The 15,331-nt window shown below is 38.8% G+C and overlaps 1 protein-coding gene across 3 annotated transcripts in view; it reads right to left on the bottom strand.

The window, feature by feature from the left end:
• Micu3 (mitochondrial calcium uptake 3) overlaps positions 1–14,493 on the bottom strand; it is a 77,638-nt gene extending 63,145 nt beyond the window's left edge. Inside the window, exon 1 of one of the 3 annotated variants that reach the window (XM_034520552.2) lies at positions 13,937–14,493. In XM_034520552.2, the coding sequence (XP_034376443.1) occupies positions 13,937–14,296 (360 nt within the window). In that variant the 5' untranslated portion in view covers positions 14,297–14,493. The remainder of the gene's footprint in view (positions 1–13,936) is intronic. The other 2 variants (XM_076914042.1, XM_034520553.2) reach the window with 2 other exon arrangements.
• Between the last annotated feature and the right edge of the window lie 838 nt (positions 14,494–15,331).

Raw genomic sequence — 15,331 nt, 5'->3', positions numbered from 1 at the left:
GGCAACAACCTCCCTTCACGGAATTTTGTTTATTGCCTTGCTTGTTCTCTGACTATTTCTGTTTATTGTCTTGCTTGTTCCTTGACTAATTGCATCTAGTGTATTGCTAGTTCCTTAACTTGCATGTAATTAAAATGGTATAAAAGCAAAAAGGAGGAGGGAGATGGGATAGAGGGTTCTTAGGGAGGGGAAATGGGGAAAGGGGGTGACATCTGAAATGTAAATTAATAAAATATCCAATAAAAAAAAGAAATTCCTGAAGCCCCATGGGTTGGAAAGAAGTCTCCTACATGACTGTATTGACCATATAGTACCCCACTGGTAGAATTTCAAGCTACCAATCCAAGCATGCCAGTCTTTTTGCCTGTGAGTCTTGGCCCAGTATCTGGAAATTCTGCAACTACTGAGAAGACCCAAATTCTGACCCAGGAAGAAGGTTTTCCTTCCATGTTTGCTTATGTATGGAGTATTCTTTCAAACTTTAATCTATTCTTCATAGCTAACCCCTTACAGTGATCATTTTGTAAAACTACAATAGTGGACACACTAGATGTTTGTTAAGAACCACAGCTATGTAACACCAAAAATAAAATTTTAATATGTGTGGCTATTTATATACCAATACTGGGTAATAATAATTTGTAAAGGTAAGTCTATCAGTTGTAACAAATTCATCATTATGCTGCCAGATACTGGGAGGAGAGGGAGTCTACATATGTAGGTGCATGGGAACTCTATACTTTCTGTGTTAATTTAAAACTGTTTTAAAAAAACTGGTTTTTTTCTTAAAGAAAAAGGGAGATTCTGTCAATATTGCTCTTAAAAATACAGCACACACAGGGAGTATCTATTTCTAAAAATAGTGTAAAAGTGTCATAAAATAAATTTTAATTTTGAATGATAAATATATAACTTTTTAACTCTTAAGTTTAGAAAAAATTACATTAAAACATATAAGAAAAATACATAAATAATTAAAAGGTATAAAAATAAAAATAGTGTTCATGGTTTTCCTTACAGAACTCATTGACAAACAATGTTTATTGTTTTGATTTTATACAACACTAGGGACTGAGCATATGGCCTTGTACATGCTACACATATAATGCTATACACGTGATATACAATTTGGTTTATTAAAATTCATACATTTGAAATTTTGCTAGTTCTTAAAAAGAGAACTTAAAAGTTAAGTTATACACACTAACCCATTTGAGAAATATTTTTATCACAGTGATCAAATTTGTTGTGTTTTTATTGAAAAAGGGTTTTTTTTTTTCATATAATACATTCTGATAGTGTTTCTCCATCCATCTCTTCCCAGATCCTTCCCATCTCCCTACCCATCCGATTCCAGACTGGTGGAAACTGAAGACATAAAAGGGTAGTTACCATACTGTGCACTGGAGGAAATGTCATTTCCTCTCGAGATGCCTCATCATTATGAAAAATTCTGCTAATTTCCAACCAAGCCTATTTTCTCTTCTGAGTCTGGAGTACATTCTCAATCTCTTACACTTAGATATAGCCATATTACTAAATTTAGAAAATGTAAAAAGGATGGAAAGAATATATATCATTACCAAGCTACATTCATAAAACATCTTCATCTATGTTCCGTTTTTAAAAAATCTTGTAACTATGATGGCACCATTCTAATTAATCTTTCAAGCTGAGTGTTTAAAAAAACAAAAACAAACAAACAAACACCTCACCTATCACTCTGGGAATAACCATATGGGAACAGAAACATGAAGAAGCCTTGGTAACCATATACCTACCCACCAAGAGAGGTTACACTAATAAATTTTTATTGAGTTAACCTACTGATATTTGAAGGTGTAATTGTTATTGCAAACTCACCTAACCTAATACAGTGATTTTGAAAGTTATAGTGTATATTAACTTGACTGTGTCTTAGGAATGATATTAATGTCTTAATGGGAAACAAAATGAAAGCATATCATCAGATAACATAATCAGGTGGGTTTTTTTTATGGAGAAAAGCACATCTCAAGGAAAAGAAAAATGTTCCTGGAATGTGATTTAGTCCTTAAGGGGAGTTTATTAAAGGATTTTGTGTTGGCCCAAATTAAGATGTTTACATTTTTAACAATTTTCATTTACCTTTGGAAACTCAACCTATCCCCAAGAATTCAACCTACTTAAGTAATCTGTTCTCTTGTTATTTATTAACCAATTTTTGGTAAATAATGAGGATGTTCATCTCTGCCTCTAATTTCACCTGGCAGTTACATCTGGTAGTTCTAAACCATGAATGCTAATAAAGGTAGCTATGCACTGATTATATATTGATTGCCAGTAGCAACTTATAGGCATTCCTTCTCAACTGTTAAAGAGGACTTCCATACACAACGCATGCTCTTCCTCACCAGCCAGCATCACATCAGAAATAACTCCAGTGTTAAAGCACACTGGTTGTGCAGTAACAGCCTCAAAGCTCACTGACATCTAATATCAAGACAAGGTGCAGGATTCTGTAAGTACCTTGTATCACCCTATAGCTAGAATAGTTATAACTCTTCAAGTATTGACAATTGCCAGTGATGTATGAACTGTATTCACTAACTTCACAGGGAAAACTCTCTCCTGTTGAACTAGAAGTAAGCAACTCAAGAAGTAGGCAAACCTACTTGTGAGGAAGAAATAAATTGAGAAAATTTATATCTGATTGTCCATTTCTACCATAAAAATTAAAGCCCATGTACCTGTCTTAAGAGTAGTCAAGAGGGGTTGAGAAGTCTCCATGTCAGGTGGCACATGTTCCAATTTCTTTGAAGTTTGGACAACATGGAATCAATCTACCCCACCCCCACTCATCTCTGTCTTTCTGTTTGTGTCTCTGTCTCTGTCACTCACTCTCATTCTCCTTCTTGCTCTCTGTCCCCTTTCTTCTTCATTTCCTGGTCTTTTCTTCACAGTCAGGCCTTGTGCATGCCAGGTATCTCTACTGCTGTGAAGAGACACCAGGAGCAAGGCAACTCTTATAAAGGAAATCATTTAACTGGGGCTGGTTTACAGTTCAGAGGTTTAGTCCATTGTCAATATGGTGGGAAGCATGAAGGAACGCAGGCAGACATGACTGCTGAAGAAAGAGCTGAGAGTTCTACATCCAGATCAGCAGGAAGCACAAAGAGAGTGACACTGGGCCTGGCTTGAGCAACTGAAACCTCAAAGCTCACTCCCAGTAACATACTTCCTCCAACAAGCCAACACCTACCCCCAACAAGGCCACAATTACCTGCTGTACCACTTCTTTGGGCCTATAGGGGTCAGTCTCATTCAAACCACCACACTAGGCAAGTACTACCAGGGGTACACCTCAACTTTAGAGAGAATTTCAGGAGTAAGAGAACTGTGAATCCTCATTTGATGGTAAAAATGCCACACTACTTTCTTGAATGTGTACAACTACAGCCAGCATAGGAGAACCTTTGTTGCTCCACATTGCTGCTGACAGTTGGTATTGTTCATATTTAATCATTCAAATTGGTAAGAAAGAATTCCTCATTGTAGTTATAATTTACATGTCTCTGTTATCGGTGGTGGTAAATACCGTTTCATGAGTCCTTCAGTCATTTAAGCGTTGTTATCTTCATTCACCTGTTCACTTTGGCCACTCTCTGCTGAGGTCATATCAATCTGTGGCCCCTCACTATACACTCTGCACACTTGTTCTTTCTGAATGCTGTCGTACATTCCAAGATTTTGTGTACTTCCCTTTCTGGGTTTTACTTTTGTTTTGAAAACCAGTAAGACATATTCCCCTAAATATTTTTAAGTTTTACTTATTATGTATAGGACCCTAATATACTTGAACTGGATTCTGATCATATCATGAAAAAGAGAAATTTATTTATTTATGTTTACCACATAGAGGATTTTAATAATGCTGTATAAACTTGCATAAAATAATTGTTCCATATTTAGGATAGACCCTGTTTCACTCCCTTTCTTAATCTACTGAGAACAGTATTCATATGAAAAAGACCAGTCTTATTTCATTGTCAGATGTGTAAGAGCACAGGAAAAATTTAGATGACCATGGCTAAGTATAGTAACTTGTAATAGGATGAAGCTGTCTTAAACTGAGTTGGTGCAAGCATCTTCTACCACATCCTTTTCTAGGGAACAGAATACTACAAAGATCTTAGTCAACACACACTATCAACCTCACAGATATCATACTAATGAAAAAGTAGAAAACAATGGAACGACTTAAAATTCTTGTACATACATGTTCAACCTGGGATATTCAGGATGGGAAATAGAACATGTTCTGTAAGGCCATGAAAGGGGTCTTGGTTTTGGACGACAGGCTGGCTGGAAAGCCTGGAGACCCAACAGGTGTCCATTGTCTGTAAGGGACGGGCATCTGTTCCGCTGCGCTCCCAGAATCCAGGCTCCTAACACATGGCATGGAACTCCATTGACCTACACTGTTCAGGCATGTTCAGGGCAATGCAGCCCCACCCAAAGAGCACAGGTAGAGGGCAGGACTACAGGCCTCAGGCCCTAGAGAGATTTACATAAGAATGAGATGCCTGAAGGCCAGAGGGCGCAGCCAATTAAGCATACTTCCGCAGACTCTTCCCCCTTTCTCCCTCTCTATTTAACTCAGGTCTGCCCTGAGTTTCACGAGGGCAGATTCAACCATCATCCATCATGCCAATAAAGCCGTTTTGGAAACCCAAGGACTTTTTCGAATCATTGGGACTGATGGTGAGGAACTGTGAAGCTGCTGTAGTCACAACCTCCATGCATGACTTCCCACCTGGAGGAACTTTCAGCGTTCCCAGCCACCCTACCCACAATGTTCTATATTCCAAATTTTAGGGAAGAAGTTTGAGCACTGAGCTGGCTAAATGAGAATTTGGAATATGAAAAATATGGGGTTTACTTTTACAATTTGGAGGAAAAAAAGAACTTGCTAGCAAATACTACTACTACTACATACCATGTCTATTGCTTACCAAATAAATAATTCAGCACCAAAATCCACATTTTTAGACAAAATTCCACATTAATACATCATAGAATACAGGGAGGTAAACTGAATTCCACAGAAAAAAAAGCCACACCTATGTTGAAAATTCTCCAAGGATGACATTATAGAAATTCATGATTGTGAAGAGCTGGAATGTCACAGAGCCAGAGCCAATTTATCTTGGGCTCACTTTAATCTCTGCAATAGCTATTAATTGCCTACCCACATCTGACCTACTATTCTGTAACTATCACTTGAAAATTTGAGGATATATTAATTTAACCGACCATCAGATTTCTTCCACCCAAAAGTTATGATTGTCATCAGATGACATGTAAAACCTAGAACATGGATTTGCACCTCGCTGTACTCTACCTGGTATTCCCACCATGCCTTTGAAAAGCACCTTTCTTTTGTTCTTTAGCAACAGAAATGTCATGAAGTTTCATGAATGAAACTCCTACCATGTTAGAACATGGTGGGTGGGAAGCTTAGAGCTGTCCCTAGAGCACATCTGGCTTCTGAATAACCTATCTTCTTCCCTTAGGGGTGAGAGCTGTGTTTTTACATCCACAGGGGGAAAAAAAAAGGTTCCAGAAAGAGAAAGTAACATATTTGTAAAATTCTGCTACAGTTCACTAGTCAATTTCTTTAATGCCTGGTAATGAAATAAGTAGAATTTATTTGACTTTTAGATATTTTCTCAAATCAAGTGCTTACAGGACACAAAGTTATTCAAATTCTCAATGTCTGGCACAATTATAGTACATTCTAAAATTTTGTAGACAAAACCAGCCTCTCAAGCTTAAACAAACAAACAAAAACTAAACTGTACTATGAATGGAGTACATTTCCATACAAATTAACAGGTATAAATTATTACATCACAGGTATAAATTATTAGACCAGATTCTTAAGGTATCTGCATCTCAATAAAAAGAACAACATGAAAATCTATCAACTAGAATAACAAAGGCTGTGATCCTGTTAAATGCTGCATTTCAGACAGAAGTGGAAAATTTTTCATCATTTAAAAAATAATATTTAACACTGTAAATATAAATCATGAGAAACAAAAAGATTCTGCAAATGTTCTTTTTTCTTTTTTTCTTAGATATTTTATTTATTTACATTTCAAATACCTTCCCCTTTCCCCATTTTCCCTTCCTAGAAACCCCCATCCCATCCCCCTCCTCCTTTTTGCTTTTATATCATTTTAATTACATGCAATTATTAAGGTCAGTTCTAGGTTGAGGAACTAACAATACAATAGATGCAAATAGTCAGGGAATAAACAAGACAATAAACACAAATAGTCAAAGAACAAGCAAGGCAATAAATAAAATTCCACGAACACTCCCATGATCACTGTATCTAGAGGCTTATCAGGATGACCAAAGTATCTGAGCCTACTTTGGTCATTTTCCTATTCCAAGGTCATTTTCATGTCTGAAGCCTACTTTCTTGTTCTAGCTTAAGATTTAGATTCCTGTCTGAAATTACTTTTTTGTTCTACTATAATGTCAGATTCCTGCCTCAAGCCCATTTCCTTGTCCTTGGCCAATGTCAGATTCCTGCCAAGCAGCCCATTTCCTTATTCTTGGCCAATGTAAGATTCCTGCAAAGTAGTCCCAAAAGTTCTCCACATCTCCGCCTTTTTATTTCATAAACAAGACTGACCCTGTTTTAGGTTGTTCTGACAAGAATGCCTTTCTTACTCATCATGGAATATGCATTATCAAAAACAATGCACTTCTGTCTTAGGTTGGTAAGGCTCTGTGCAGAATCTTACCTGTCCTTGGCTTGCCAGCCTGCAAATTTAATAACTCTGTCTGGGGGTTTATTTTCAGGTTCAAGCCATGTACTTTGGCTGCCAACATGTTGATGTTGTTAAAGACAAGCTTTAACACAATGAGCAGGAATAAAAGTATTCCCAGGACAAAAAGGGCTAGCATGATCAAGCTATATATGCTATTCTTGAAGCTTGACAAAAACAGAAATACTGACCTCGGGCCATTGGTAATTTTATCAGCAGTATCTGCATCATCAACACTCAGCAGAGCAGCATTCTTTAAATTCATAATCTCAGTATATAAAGTTAAATCATCCAGAGAGGTGTTTGAATTATGCAAAATACACTGCAAATGTCTTTAAACTTTTTCCTAATTATAATGACTACCACTGTAAATTTTAGAACTAATATGAATCCAATGGTATTTGGCATGACACTTGAGATAACTCCTTAATCTTAAACTCTGAACCTCCTTCCAATAATTTGAATAGGATAAAAAGCATCAATCCATTCTTTCAAATGCCTATCTAAATCCTCTTGTATTTTCAACACATTAGTAACATTTTTTGCTAAATGATTAACAAAAGTAGCTGTCTCAACTTCTTGTGTCAAGGCAATTGCAAAAGCAGTGGTGCTAGCAATTAATGTAATTACAGCAAGTGTTCTTTCTTGAAACTTGGGACAAAATACAGACCTTGGGTATGTTAATAAGTACTCTAGCAATAAGCTAAAATCCAACCCCCTGAAGGCTTTCTTACAAGTCTGTTTCTTGGTGTGCACACTTTGCTCTCAGAATGCGTTATTACCTCCTATTTCATATAGTAAGCACAAGACATTAGTCAAGAACTTCTCTTCCTTGCTAATTAATATCAGATAGTCTATTTCGCCCTCCCTTCCTCTATTAGGAAGGACAGGACACCCATCCTCCACTGTCTAAGAGTAAACTCTCCACTTTAATCTCCACATCCATTTGTCTGCTTGACAACAAATGAACCTCTGTTTTAGTTTAGTTTTTACTTCTTTTTCAGCATTTAAACATAGTTCAGAGTCTTTCATCTAAAAGAAATGAAGTCAATTCTATGTCCTGGGAGATCTTGCTTCTTCATGGATAGAGTCTTGAAAGCCTTGTCAACTTCGGTAGCACCCTTTATTCACCATTACTCTCAGGGTACCCATGGTACCTTACATCAAAGGTACTGCTGAATGCCACTCCTGCCCCTATCTTTTAGTTAACTGGTTTGCAGTTCCTACCTCTTCCCTTAGTTGATGACTGGGGTTTTCTTTCCATATGTCTGCTAGTCAGCTCTTTAAGTTGTTTTCCCTTTAAGTTGCTTTTCTGTTCACAGTCCACATCTTGTAAGGCATATCATCCATTTTATGAATTTTAAAACTTGATGATTCCCAACTTTATTTCTATCACAAGGACACCTCCACTGAGATTCTGACCTATGTATCAAACTGAAAACTTGTCCTTTATCTTAACCTTCATTCCACTCTTTAATTTTGATTTTATTTTATTGTTGGTGACACTGGGATTTGAATCCAGGGCCTCCTAGGTGCTAGACAAGGACCCTGCTACAATACTACCTACCATCTCTCATTTCCCTCTGAAAATAATAATTCCTACTCAGTTTTCAAGTACCAATTCATTACCATCATAAGGCTACTTCTTCCAGAAAGACACATTTTCAGGTGTGGTGTCTAGGTATATGTCTTTCCTGTGTGGTCCCACAAAACATTCTCTTTTTCCCATCATGTCATTTTAGCATGTTATATTCTGTATTTTCACAATATTATATATTGAGAGCATATATGCATTTTATTTCATTTATCACTAAATGCCTAGTACCTATTTAAAATTTTCAAATTTATTTATCACTGAGCTAGGACCTTGCCATATAGCTCAAGCTGAGCTCGAAGTCACTATACTGCCCAAGCTGTATACGATCTTCCTGCCTCTGCCTTCCAAAAGCCGATTATATTACCATACTTGTCCCTAGTAAGTATTCTATGAATAAAGTATTTAAATGAACAATGGCCAGAGTGATATATTTATTATACTTCAAAATAGAACATGAAATGGAAATCTTGATATTATATCCATGAAATAAAAAAAAAAAGCAAAAGATTTATGGTATAATAGTTAAAAAAAATATTAAGCCCTTAGGGCTGGAGGCACAAATCATAATAGAAGATGTAATTTGCCTACTCAAGGTCATCCTGGGTATGATCTCCAGCACCATCAAAATAAATAAAATAAAATAAAAAACAATTATTTGCACAAACTTATGTCCACTGCCATAAATGATCACCTTTAGAAAACGTCTTATCCTTTAGTGTATCAAGGATAATTAACATGTTGCATGTTATTTAAAAGAGAGGAAAACAGAGTGAGGGACTGTCATTGTTTCAATGGAAACTATCACCCATATGCTTCTGATCTGAAGACGTCTTCCCAAGTTGATCATACTCTTTAAGGAACCCAAGGAGTCTTTATGAGGTCAGGTAAGTGTGGGCTTGTGGTTATCACTGATGTGAGTCTAGGAAGGTTTCCTCCTGGCTGTTTCATAGTGCATTGTCTCCACATGTTTCTGTGCGGTGAACTGGGCTGCTCTATATGCTTTCTCTGCCATGATAGGATGCAAACGTTCAAAATTTTGAGCCACAATAAATCTTTGCTAGCTTAATTTTTAATGTCAGATTATATGATCAAAGAGATGCATAAGTAACTAATTAGGGATGAAAGGAGGCACTTGCTGACAGAATTACTAAATTGATAGCTATTATGAGCCAGGTGGTGAACAGTTTCAATACATAATTTTACATGTACATCTATCTCAAAGTAAGAAAAACATAAAAGCATTTGATTAAATACTAATGCTGAGAAACTAAAGATGTATACAAAGGAAATCATATATGATTTAGAGTGATGAAAAAAATAAATGTACATATTTTGTGCCTGCTATTGCAAAAAAAACCTTTACTCTGTTCATACCTGAGAATGCTATTATAATTTAAATTTCTAGTCATTAGTCCTCATCAATACATGGTATAGCATGTGATTTGTCTGTTCTGGGGCCTGGGCAAAACCAGCCATTGTCAACTTACATGAGGTGAAATGGGCTTTAATTTGCACTAACTTTCATATGCAAAGTAGTACCCAAAATTAAGGCTCAGAAAACTTAGAAGTGACTCTGAAAACTAAGTGGCCCTTCATGGAAGATTAGAGCAAAACATCCAGCCATAGTTGATTTCATTTCAGACATCTATGTGGCCTCTCATAAACTATGCCACAATAAAAAGAAAAGCTCCAAAGTAAAAACAGCCTGAGGATGAGATCCTGTATCAGATAATACCTTGGAAAATGATATGAATGAAGGTTCAAAAAGCTGAGATACTTTTTTGTATCACTATACAGGATTATAATATATTCTACCATTTCATGTTCATCACTAATTTTTAAAACAATCTTAACTTAAAAAATTTTAAACTATTCCTTTGAAGATCACTACATCTAGAGGTGAGGGTCAACGAGAATGACAATAGGCCAAATATTTGCTGTCTCTCATCTACCAATAAAACTTTATTTACACATCACCCTAAAATATCCAAAGTATGAGTTCTCCAATGTTGGTGCTGGGTATCCGTTATACACAGGGAAAAAAAAGTGGTTTGAATTTTCCTAAAGAAGTGACTTAGGATGTAACCTCAACTGGAATTAGAAACTGGACATTGTTTCTTCTTGAAATATGCCTTAGCCTAATTAGAGTTGGAAAAGAAAAGAAAAGAAAAGAAAAGAAAAGAAAAGTTGGAGGGAAGGTAAATTAGTTCAACTTAATCATTCTACAAAGTGTGTGTATGAGTTACTTGTCTGGTGCTATGCTAGTGTGGTGGTCTGAATGAAAATGGCTCAATAGGCTCTTTGGGATGGCATTGTTAGGTATAGCCTTGCTGGTGAATATGTGGCTTTGTTGGAGGAAGTGTGTCACTAGAGGGTGAACTTTGAGGTCTCAGAAGCTCAAGACAGGCCTAGTGGCCCAGAGTTCTCTTCCTGCTCCCTGTGGAGTGGATCAGTCTTTGTCAGCACTACATCTGAGTGCCACCATGCTTCCTACTATGACAACAATGACCTAATCCTTTGACCTGTAAACCATCCCAAATTAAATGTTTTTCTTTATAAGAGTTGCTGTGCTTGTGGTATCTCTTCACAGCAACAAAACCTTAACTAAGACAGATAGGATACAGACAAAAAGCAACTTAGAGGCGAACAGGGTTTATTTGGGCTTAAAGTTCCAGTCCATCACTGTGGGAAAGGTGTGTAGCAGGAGTACCAAACTAGCCTGGCAGGAAGCAAGGTGATCACATTTCATATGCTTGCAGGAAGTAGAGGGAGAATGGGAAGTAGGACTAGATTATAAATCTCAAAACCTGTAAAGGAGACATACTTCCTTCAGCAAGGCACTAGCATCTACAGATCTATAACCTTCCCAAACAATGCTTCTGGCTAGGGACCAATCAATCATTCAATTGCTATTAAGGATATTTCATATTCAAGATAGATATATTATATGCACGTCATATGTATATATGTCAAAATGCCATATATAAAGTATAGAGTTAATGTAATTATTTTAATGACTCCAATTGTCCTCTTTAATCTTTAGGTAGAATATCATTCATTTCTTTATAATTATTAAAGATAAATTACAGAGTCAGAGTCAGTCTCTAAGAGGATAGCTACATTTTCCTTAAAGTAGCCCAGCCCTATGATGGTTAATATTGGTTGTCAACTTGACAGGACCAAAACCACCTAGGAGACAGATCTCTGAGCATGTTTACCAGGGAGTTTCTTGATTAGATTATGTGGGATGTCAAAGACCCACCTGAACTGTGAGTGACACCATTCGTTGTGTGCACTGGACTGCAAACAGACTGAGAACAGTGAGCTGAGCATGCACATCCATCTTCCTGTGCATCCTGTCTGTGGATGCTATGTAACCAGCTGCCTCACACTTATGCTGCCATGACGGCTATCCACAGATACTGTGAGTCAAGAGAAAACTTTCCTTCCTTCAGCTGTTTTTGTCAGGTACTAATCACAGCAATTATAATATAACTAATACAAATCCCAAATCTACATGGATCTGGGAGAATAAGTATTTCTTCCTCCAGGTTAAATACCAAACCTAGACTTCTACAAGTGAATGTATCTTTTTTTTTTAGTCATGCTGAAGGTTGGTTATAATGCCCAGTGGATGCAGATTTTTTTAAAAAAAAATTAAATTAGCATTAGGATGTTAGGCTTAAATTCAGACTTGCAGCAGTTCCAGAGAAAAAAAAAGAGAACAGAAATAGTATAAGAAACATTCAAAGAAACTTTTTGACATGAATTTTCATAATGAAAGGCCTTTCATTAAGAAAGCATCTAGTACAAGCAATGAAAAATATGTTCAAGCCAAAGCTCATTATGGCAAAAATTCCAATACTCAGATCATAAAAAGATTGTAATATGTTTTACAGAAGGAAAAACTATCACATGCAAAAGGTACGACAAAGACATGGGACTTTAGTATCAGTTTATTTTCTATCACACAGAAAATTGTATGCACATGAAGCAATACTAATGTAAGTAAATACTGATAGATAACAAAGGACCTAGGGAGGATAGTCCGTGATAGACCACTTGTGCAGCAAGCATGATGCCCTGGACTTGATCACTAGTAACATGAAAAGAAACAAAAACACAAAGTAAATGAATAAATGCAAAATGAACGAAGGTTTACGACACGCCAGGCGTTCCATTCTGCCCCAAATACACTAACTTATTTAACTCCCACAGCACTGCTGAGTCATTGGCTAGTTTTCAGAGCATACTCCTGTAACTGCGTGATCCAGTCTCTCAAATCTAAAGGTAAAGTTAATTTTTAAAAGGAAGGAAAGAAAACAGTATTTGCATGTTCCCTACCCTGTTAATCTGTTTCCAAAGCAACTACAGTTGAATAAAGTTCTCACATGGCAAATCAAAAGACAAATGTCATGCTATTCTAAGCCACAAAATAACATGTGTGTATGTGTGGAGCTGAAGGGTGACAGTGTTTGCTAGTACTTTATTATTTATATATTATTTATTTATTTGAATAAAAGTACTGTACACAGTGTGCTTGTGATTTAGCACTAAGCAAAGGTACAGAGCATAGATTCCCTAACCTAAATGAACTGCCAACCTTCATCCAAATACAAAATTTCATTAAGGTTAAAAGTAGCACTATTTCACCTAAGTCTGTCATATTCTTCTAGGCTTGATATGGAAATATTCTCTAGGCTAATTCTCTAAGTCATTTACATGACAATTAACTACAGAGCAGTGGGGAGGGGGGAGCACATCCCTAACTCTTCTTGTCTTAGTCTTTACCTCATATCAGAACTACATTATAGCTCAACATTTTTAGTTGATGCTTCTGCAGTTGGCTTCATTCATAGTTTATCACCTTTCATGACTTGCCTTCTGGTTTGTTTTAACCCATTACTTCAGGGATTCTGGTTTTAAAGAACGAAAAAGATGTACTACTTTTGAGTAATGCTTTCTTATCTTTTCCAGTACGGCAACGTCTCTCTTGGGACTGGCATACACTAATGAGGCAGATTCTGATATCTGAAGACACCTTCAGAATGCATCCAGCACTGGCTTCCAGTATCATTTTCTCTTGCGTCTCTTTCTCTTATTCATGTGGCCCTCCATCACTTCTTCGTGTTCATGCCTGTCAAGTCCTTTAGTTGTGACACTTGTTTGTCACAACTAAAGGACTTGACAGGTCTGGTTTGTATTTGGTTGTTCGATGGCAGCTTCAGCAACCAGAATGGTCCAGAGGCCTGAGTGATAGCAACATCCTCATCTTTTCCCAGCATCCTAAGTGCACAGGGACGCCTGGCGTTGATCTATGCTGCTTACTGGAGGTTCCTCACTCTCTGTTACCGACTGCACAGTGCTTCCACAACTTCCACTGCCCAGTGTCAATCAAGTGTCACGGTGACGACCACCCTTCCTCCCAACAAGCCCTCCCAGGGCAGGTGGGACACCTGACAGCCCAACCCTCTGGCGTCACCTGCGCGGTGCGCGCACGCGCTCAGGCACTTACGGTCTCCTTGGCAGCGGCAACCGGGATGGGCAGCAGCCCCCTGCCGCGGGGCTGGTCCTCGAGCTCTGGGGCCGCTAGCTCCAAGGGTTCGGCTCTGGGGTCCCCATACAGCTGGTAGCACACGAGGCCAACCAGCCCCCCGCCCGCTGCCGCCGCGATGCTCAGCTCGCCCCAGCGCCGCCGCCGCCACGCCGCCTCCGCTACGGCCCCCTCGTCCTCCTCCCGGCAGGAGAAGGGCCGGCCCGACATCCCCGGAGCCGCCCCCGCAGGCCGTCCCCACGGCGAGAGGAAGGGCTGCTGAGGGGCGAGCGTCGGCGACAGCCGAGGCGGCGGCCACAGGAGCCTCCGTAGTGCAGCCATAGCGGGAGCTGCGGGCCGAGCGGAGGGGAGAGGGGGGCGACGGAGTGAGATCTCGCGAGAAGTCGGCGCGGTGCTAGAGCACGGTGCGGACCCGCGGTCCTCCGTAACCCTGGCCGAGCTTCTTCTAGAGCAGCCTTTGGATGCTGGCGCACGGCGGAGGGAACTCCAAAGCCGCCCAAGTCCAGGCTGTTCTTCATGCTTCCTCAACGCAGCCACGTAGTCGTAGAGGACGGCGCTCGTAGCCATGGCAACTGGTTAGGGGACCCCCACCCACCCACACACACCGGGGAACCGCTGGTCGGCGGAACTCCAGGAGCCGAGGCTGCGGGTTGACCCGGCGCCCCTCCTAGGGAGGCTCCGCTGCTCTGTGCACCGCTCGGTGTCTGATCTGAGTGCTTGGTGGTTGCATGCAGACGTTTGTTTCAAGTCATAAAGACTGCAATTCCGAAGGAATGTTTTTGGACTACCTAAGGATGGCTTCTGGACTTTGGGCCAGGACAGGCTAATGGTTTATAGTTAGTGTTAATATTTTTAGGAAACACTGGTGTAATAAAACTGTCAATTATGTGATACAAAGGATTTTTCAAAAATCGTATGACTCAGTTTTGTCTTGTGTGTGTGTGTGTGTGTGTGTGTGTGGTTGTTGGTATAAATGTAACTGAGAAGTACAATGTATCCTCTTTATTTTGTGCACGTCATAGTTTTTGTGTGTGTGCACGTTGCCAGTGTCAGCTTTATTGATTGAGTTGCTTGGTTTGCTCTTCCTGTGGAATGGTGCCAGGAACCCCAGAGAGGTTTCAGATCTAGGATAGTCAACAACATCCAATAGTTTAATTGGTTTGTTTTCTGGCCTACATCTGCTGTGTCCGTCCCTCACCCTTTACTTACAAGTATATACTGTGTTATGTTTTGCTTTAATATAGGTCAATAGAATTTTACTTTCTTAAAGCTACTAAAAATGGTAAAAAGAAATGTCTGCGACATATAAGGACAGAATCTATTTTAGGTTATCTGTTTTCCACTGAAGCCTGTTAA

The sequence above is a fragment of the Arvicanthis niloticus genome, chromosome 16 (assembly GCF_011762505.2).
Source record: "Arvicanthis niloticus isolate mArvNil1 chromosome 16, mArvNil1.pat.X, whole genome shotgun sequence".
Lineage (NCBI taxonomy): Eukaryota > Metazoa > Chordata > Mammalia > Rodentia > Muridae > Arvicanthis > Arvicanthis niloticus.
Note: the sequence above shows the minus strand (reverse complement) of the source record. Positions and strands in the feature narration are given on the sequence as shown.